The sequence below is a fragment of the Rattus norvegicus genome, chromosome 10 (genome assembly GCF_021556685.1).
Source record: "Rattus norvegicus strain SHRSP/BbbUtx chromosome 10, alternate assembly SHRSP_T2T, whole genome shotgun sequence".
NCBI lineage: Eukaryota > Metazoa > Chordata > Mammalia > Rodentia > Muridae > Rattus > Rattus norvegicus.
In genome coordinates, this window is record NC_141543.1 from 18516149 (window position 1) to 18524459 (window position 8311).

The 8311-nt window shown below is 45.7% G+C and overlaps 1 protein-coding gene across 1 annotated transcript; it reads right to left on the reverse strand.

Annotated features, from left to right (window-relative positions):
• Positions 1 to 3404: 3404 nt before the first annotated feature.
• On the reverse strand, positions 3405 to 4346 carry Or1f28 (olfactory receptor family 1 subfamily F member 28). The gene is given in 1 exon segment (NM_214831.1): positions 3405 to 4346. A coding segment is annotated over 1 exon segment (942 nt).
• Positions 4347 to 8311: the final 3965 nt, after the last annotated feature.

Here is an 8311-nt window from a genome sequence, read left to right on the forward strand (position 1 = left end):
CCAGAGGGAAAAAAACGTATCCGAGGTGGAATTTGGCCAGGATTTGGGAAAGGAAGATGGGGAAAGGACTGAACTCCAGAGGAAAGATAATGAGCGGAATGCAGGCTGGCAAGAGCACACCCACAGAGCCACCAGGGACCAAGAGAGCTATCTAGAGAAGAGCCAGTGTTGGTGGGAGACACTTTGGTTAGGGCAAACATGTGGTCTCCATCTCGGGCTATGTACCAGGCTGGGAACAGACCGACACTGTGGGCCTAGCCAGCATTAATGCTGATTGTTTTTAATTAATATACACAAGAGCAGTGAACGTGAGAAACTACACACCAGGATTGAATTGCATTTTGCAAGTGCTTTGAAACCGGATCTCCTGCAGCAGAAGTGTCCTCAACCTTTTGCTATAGCAGAGCCGGCACACGCTCTTGATCCTTCTGTACTTACCTACTGAGTGCCACAAAAAAAAAATGTGGATGATCACACATTCTTTTAGGGTAACCACTAAAGTCTTATGATATGCCATGTGCCTTCAATCTTAGCAATTAAGTGAGTAATAGAAGAGGATTATTAATTTAAAAATGGTCTGAATGCCTGACCAAAATCCAAGTGAGAAAGAGGTGGAGAGAGAAAGTAATATTATCAGAAGATAATTATAAAGGTGGGCTGGAATGTAAGTCATGAGTAGAGTACCTAGCACACCTAGTGGTCGGTTCATCCAGGTCCTGGATAAAACAATGTTAGTATAGAGGTCACAGCACAGCCTAGAGGTTGGGCAATGCCAGGATTTCAGTCAGTCAACCAGGCTTAGCTGTTCTTCCTGGTGTCAGATCTCATTACAAGTAAAATGTTAGATGGGGGATGGAGGGCCTGCTCAGTGGGCAGAGCACTTGCTGCTCTTACAACTATGGATTCAATTTCCAGGTCCCACAGGGTAGCTCACAGCTGCCTGGAACTCTAGCTCCAGGTCTCCATGGGCCCAAGGCACTTGGTGCACATACATGCATCCAAGCATAACACTTGCACAAATAAATAAATAAATTCCCCTGAAACGTTTTGTTAAACATAAATAAAAATGTTAGATGAAAATGTAAGTAGACATAAAAGATATTCCATGCACAGAATTATATTGGGACAGTAAAAGAGAGTTCAAATCTGGGACCAGTTGCAAACTTAAGTGGTGCTGTTTTCTTTTGCCTCTCTTTAAAATGTTCCAAAAAAGGAGGATACTATAAACATCAAGACACTCACACAAACGTCATCCTCCTCAAAGAAATGTGGTTTGGAGAAGTTTTAAGGGCATCACAAAATCTTAATTGACATATGGTAAAAGACACAAGTAACAGTGTTTGTGCTGAAGAAGGAGGAGTTGGACGAAGGACACAAGAGTCAGGTGGCTTGGAGAAGGGACTTTAGAAATATTTCTCCTTTCCTGGTTATACGTGTCTTCATTTTCTTTAACAACAACAAAATAAAGCCTCTTTCAGTCGCCATTCTCAGGACATGTGCAAAGGCAGGAGATGGCTCTCAGAGGCAGAGCCCAGGGCTCACCTTGATGCCCCCAGCCAGAAAGCAAACAAAGGCTCAGGCTGTACTCTTTCGTCTCTCTGCCTTCCCTGCTGCTGGTTTCCTTCCTTTCACTAAACTTGACAGTTGCCTTTGCTTAAGGACACAGAGAGCAGTGAGTGTGAGGGCAGAGGCTGCTCATCAGCGGAAGGAAGTCTTATGGTGAAGACAGAATAAAAAACTCCAAGAGAGGCTTTGCAGGAAGGGGTACCACGGGACTTGGATCACGAGAGCATAGATGATCTGAGGAGATCTGGCAGTGCATCTGAGTAGAGAGAATGAGTGTTGGAGTCCTTACTTTATGTCCCACATACCTCAGCTATGCACAGCCCCAAGGTGACAGCCAATCAGGATGCTCCTGAAGGGTCCCAGCTTCAGTGCTCCTCATCTCTGGGAACTTGAAGCAATGTCCTCTCTGGGACTTCTGAAATGTTCTTACTGAAAAGAGTTCTCTCCTCTATGAAGGCCATAATGGAGGACACACAAAGGAGGCTGAGGCAAATCCTCTCCATGCACACTGGTCATTTGAAACACCTCAGAGGTCTTTTTCCATGTTGCCCCTCCCTCCAGAGCCCCTGACTGATGTGTTCAGTGTGGAGATTGTATACTGTATTATATCCTTAGGTGATGTCAATATGCAAGTTCACGTGTAACACCTATCACCCAAACAGACCTGCTAACAGGAGCATCCCTCAGAGACAAGTGAGGTGTCTCAGGGAATAAAGGCACTTGCCACAAGGACTGACCATGTGAGTTGGGTTCCTGAGACCCACACAGTTAAGAGGAGATCACTGACTCCTGAAAGTTGGTCTCTAGCCTCCACCTCACATCCCATGCCATGCAGGTACACACACACACACACACACACACACACACACACACACACTACACACACATACTCACACACACACACTACACACACATACTCACACACACTCACACACACTCACACACTCATATACACACACTCACACACACTAACACACACACTCAGACACATTCACACACACTATACACACACTCACATACACTCACACACACACTACACACACACTCACACACACACATGCACACACACACTAACACACACACACACACTGAAATAACAAACATAAGTCCTTTTTTGATTGTATGTACTTGAGACAACGTCTCACTATGTAGCCTTAGCTGGGCTCAGATTCTCTATGTAGACCAGGCTGGCCGCAAACTCATAGACATCCATCTGCCTCTATATGTGGCACCATGTTTAGCTCAAAAATAATAATTCTTTAAACAGCTGATGGTTCAGTCTGCAACTTCCCTCCTAAACCTAAGAGTCTGATTTAATCCTCAGGACCAATGTGAAAGGCAGAACTCAGTTGAGTGCTTTTGTAATCCCAGAGCTGAGGGGATGAGAACCTGAAGATCCTGGGGTGCACTGGACTGACTGATGAGCTACGGTCCCCTGAGAGGCACTGTCTCAAAAAGAGGATGTATGGCTCCTGAGATATGACACCTAAGGTTGACCTCTGTCCTCTATTCACACATTCACAATCATATGGTCATGCAGCAAGAGAGACAGACTGACATACAAAAGTAAGGACCTGACCTGCACACAGAATGATTTTATAGTCAATATGAATAACTGCAGAATACAGCAGGTCGTTGAGCTCTTTGTGAATATGTACTAAGTTCCATGCCTACAAGACCAATCCCCACCATTTGGTAAATATACCCAGGCACCTGGTGAATGAGAGTCCCCTAGAAACAAGAATCAAACTGTAATGTGACTGAGCCTAGCAGAGTACAGTTGCTGAATTGTGCTCGACTCGGAATTGTGGTATGGAACAAGACCATTCCAAACATTGTCACTGAAAAGAAAAGGTACTTCTGTGGACAAGTTTTCGTAGTGACCATTTCAGGTCCCTGTTCCTCAGGCTATAGATAAAGGGGTTCAGCATGGGAGTCACCACTGTGTACAACACAGTGGCTACTGTGTCCTTCTCAGGTGAATGGGCAGTTGAGGGATTGAAATACACAGCGATGATGGTGCCATAGAAGAGGCAGACCACAGCCAGGTGGGAGCCACAGGTGGAGAAGGCTTTCCATCCTCCCCTGGGGGATGAGACTCTCAGGACAGCACAGGTGATGTGGATGTAGGAGATCAGAATGCAAACAAATGGGGTGACCATGATCACAGCTCCCTCTGTATTAATCATCAACTCATTGAGGTGTGTGTCTGAGCAGGAGAGTTTAAGGAGGGGAGTCACATCACAGAAGAAGTGGGGGATGATGTTGTCCCCACAAAAGGAGAGTCGAGCCATGAGCAGAGTGTGTAATAGGACATTCATATTGGCAGTGACCCATGATCCAGCCACCATCAGGACACAGAGCTGATGGGTCATCTTTGTTGTGTAGTGTAATGGGTGACATATGGCCACATACCGGTCATAGGCCATCACAGCCAGCAGGAAATTGTCCAGGTCCACAAACATGAAAAGGAAATACATCTGTGTGAGACACCCAGAGAAGGAAATGATCTGACTGCCAAGAATGTAGTTGGCCAGTACCTTGGGGACAGTGGTGGAGGAGAAGCAGACATCCACAAAGGACAGGTTGCTGAGGAAGAAGTACATGGGGGTGTGCAGGCGGGAGTCTGTGCTGATGGCCAGGATGATGAGCAGGTTCCCCAGGACAGTGGCCAGGTACATGGTGAGGAAGAGCAGGAAGAGGAGCTGCTGCTGCTGGGGCTGCCTGGAGAGTCCCAGGAGGAGGAACTCAGAGACACTCGACTGGTTGGTGCCTCTCATTGGACTATGAGCAGGCAAAGATGATTAAATCCTGTACTTGGGGATACTGGTGAGGACTGGGTGATTGAAATAACAGAGAAATAGGTCAGAGAAGCTAGTGCAAGTGTGAACGTCCTGCCCAGTGCAGTGGCTTAACTTCTTCATTAGTGCAGTCTGATAGCTTGTTTATGTGTTGTGTGCCCCATGTCAGGAAGGCACGGGACAGGTTATGACAGTTCCTGTTGGTGGGTTCCTGGTCGGCCATGCGTGCCTCTTGTTCTCTGAGACAGGGTCTCCTGTGTTATCCAGGGTAACCTAGAATTCCCCTGACTTTGGCTCCCAAGTTCACAGGGAGATGACCATAATGCCTAACCATCTTAATATTTTTTACAAACATGGTTTTTAAGAATCATAGGCTTAAGAATTGGAGGAGAATCAGATGGGAGGGTGCAGTGGTCCGTGCCCGGAATCATAGGGAGTGCAGAAGGCAGAAGTGCAGGACCAGAGTTCAAGGTTATCGCTGCAGGGCCAGTCTGAGAGCAGCCTATGCTATATCCAGTTTCTTATAAATGCCTGTCATTGGATGAATGGACAAATAAATTATGGCATGTATATTTACACAGCAGTGTTCTATTTAAATATGTGAACAAACTTAGATCATTTGAAGGAGAATAGACAGAAAAATGTAGTAATTGAAGTATGCTAGACTCAGAAAAAAAACTACATTTCTTTTCCTTTGTTTGTTTGTAAACAGGATTTCTTTGCATAGTTCAGGCTATCCTGGATCTGGGTCTATAGACCAGGCTCGCCTTGAACTCTCAGAGATCCGCTTGGCTCTGCCTGCCAAGTGCTGAGATTAAAAGTGTCTGTAGCCACCACGACCCAGCTACATTTCTTTTTAAATGGAGAAATTTGGGTTAAAAAAAAAACAAAAACAAATAATTAAATAAGACCAGATGTGGTGATACACACCTTTAATCCTGGTACTCCAGAGGCAGAGGCAAGTAAATTTCTGTGAGTTCGAGGCTAAACTGCTCTACATAGAGTCTAGTACAGCCAGAGCTGGAGAGAGAGACCTGACCTTTTTAAAAATTAACTGATAAGTAATACATAATCATCTTTAGTAAACACTAAAGTAGAAGGGAACCTACTTCAAGTGACAGGGAGAGCCAAGGGGATGCAAAAGCTAATGACAGATGAAATAATTTGCTTGTGATCACAGCACATTTTCTACCTGTGTAAAAACAGCATTGGGACGGCATTATTTTGTACAAGCAATCTATATTAACAATAAAAAAATAAAATCACTAAAAATACATCATGCACACAGAGTGATTGCCATAGATGTCCAGTTCTCTGGAACCCTCAGCAACATTAATTACTATGTCGAGTTAGAGAAAATATGAGCTCTCCATCCTCTATACTTTGAACCAATACCGCTGTACTGACCTGTTTGCTCTGCAGACCAAATTGGCCTCATCCAAAACCACTCCCAGGGTGAAATGACAATGTGCTGTGCTCTACACTCCTGTCTACAGAGATTCCCTATGAGTCCTAAGCCTGGACTCCCTGGCAAAGTGCTCTGAGCTGCACTTACAGAATTAACCCGGAGGGTGATGAGAATGTATGGACAGAAACTTGGCCAACCTGGACTACCCACAGTCAGATGCCAGAACCTGACAAGACCAATGCTGGTTACAATGGGTGATTACAGAGAATGGCCAGTGACCTCAGGACTGTTTCCCTGGCTCCACTTACAACAAAGGGGCATCCCTAGAAGGCCTCACCTCCAATATGCACTTAGTTACTGATGAAGTCCTACTGACCTGAGTTTAGGGCAAATGGCAGTCCTCAATGTCACCAGAAGAGATGGGAGGGGATTGTTATTAGGAATGTCACTGTATATGGGAGCCCTGGAGCAGGGACTCAGCCCTTAGAACCAAAAGGACATCTAGGAGAGTCACAGGGCAAGCTCTTCAGAGGGTTCCCATGGCCACTAGGGCCGTCGTCCCTGAGAGCCTCGTTAGACAAAAGCAGAGAGCAATTTGTCCTTTCTCCTTCTTGGTCTCTTTGGGGGGTCCAAGAACAATAATAACAACCTGTGACCTGAGTCATACAGTTTCTGCCTTAAGATGCAGTAACAACACTGAAAATGGTGGAATATTGAGAGTAGCTACAGGAAATACTCTTCTGTTACAGGAAAACTCAATTCAATAGTCTCTCCTCTACACACCCAGTCCAAGTAAAGGTTGTTGTTGAGAAATATGACACTATATAAGAATTAAGAGACTGATTTTCAAGAGCTGGTAAGATGGCTCAGTTAAAGGCTCTGACCACCAATATGAGGACTTCAGCTGATGCCCAAGATCCACATGGTCAAACTGACTCCAGCAAGCTTTCTCAGACATCTACTGTGTACTATGGCCTATTTTTTGCACACACACATATACACACAGAAAAACAGAGAGAGAGGGGAGGAGAGAGAGAGAGAGAGAGAGAGAGAGAGAGAGAGAGAGAGAGAGAGAGAGGTGTTTTTAATGAGAATGGCCCCTAGTTGGTGAACAGTTTTGGGAAAAATAAGGAGGTATGGCCTTGTTGAAGAGGTGTGTTACAGGGAGGGATAGAGGAAGGAGGTGTTTTGAAGGGACTTAGGGTTTGGGGAGGAAGGATGTGAGGGAGGGAGGATCAGCTGGGGAATTGGGGAAGGGAGTATTAATGTTTCAAAGGCCCACATTAGCCATGTTGCCATTGAAAACTGTACATAGGCATGTGTCCTACAGAAACCTGGTCTGTGTGCTGTGCTTGGCCCCTATTACCACCAAAGGCCACAAGGATGTCCATGGTCTGGAACCATGTTGGCATCCATGGGCTGTGCTGCATCCTGAAACCACAGTGATATCAGTGGTCTGGGCTGCATTGAGGGCCTTGTCTGGGTCCCTGGACCTACTGCAGCCAGGGGCAGTGTTCATGGTCTGTGTTGTCACCAGAACCACGTGGAAGCCGGTGATCCTGCTCACTGTGGAAAGGAAGGGAGATACTTTTGCAGCTCTATCAATGATTGCAGATGCAGAGTTGAGAAAGAGGGACATGGAAGGCTTCTGTGACAACCCCTACCCACACCCCAGTCCCATACACCCCTAAAAGTAGCAGCCCAAACAGGGAGTGATCGAAGAGATCTCTTAAGAAGTGGTAAGGACACTGAAGTTATGGCTCCACAATTGATGGCTTTGTTCTGCCTCTTAAGCATTCTCGAACCCCAAAAGACCGCCAAGGAGCCAATTCTTATGCAATCACACAAGAGTCTTTTTATTCAAGGTTAAGCTCAGTCTCACAGCCCACCCTGACTCAGAGGATGGGAGGGGGAAGTCCGGAGCTCAGTTTCACACAAGTATTTATAAAGACAATCAAACAAGCAAGGGTGTATCCAGCTTGGCCCACATCTGATTGGGGATGCTGTTATGGAATTTGTTGCCCTTTCAAAGGATTGTCTGATACAGGGATCCAAACCGTAAACTTAACTTTTGCTTTTCTCCTGATTGGTGGTTGTCAGGGAGTGACTTGGGGGTATAGGCTTGTTGAGGAGTGACCTGGAGTCCAGTGCTAGGGGCAGACTTGTTGGTTAACCGGAGTTCAACCTTAGGTCAGGTTCTGTAAAATGAACCTTCTGGTCTCTCATTCCCCACTTTCTCTGGTAACTGGAAGGCTTCGTTGTCTAGTTTTTTGAGGGGCTGATGATGACTCTAAATGACCATAAGAGGAATAGCCAAGTCTCTCTCATGTTAAGCAAGGCCCTCTCTAACATTGGCCATTGATTCTCTGAATACTCCTGAATGGTCAACATAGAAACAGCATTCCCCTTGGAGGACTGCGCATGGTCCTCCCTGTTGAGTAAACAGTAGATCTAGGCCCCTTCTGGTTTGGAGTATTACTTCTGCCATAGAGCCTAGAGGCTCTTAGAGGTGGGAGATTTTTTTTCTAATTTTTTT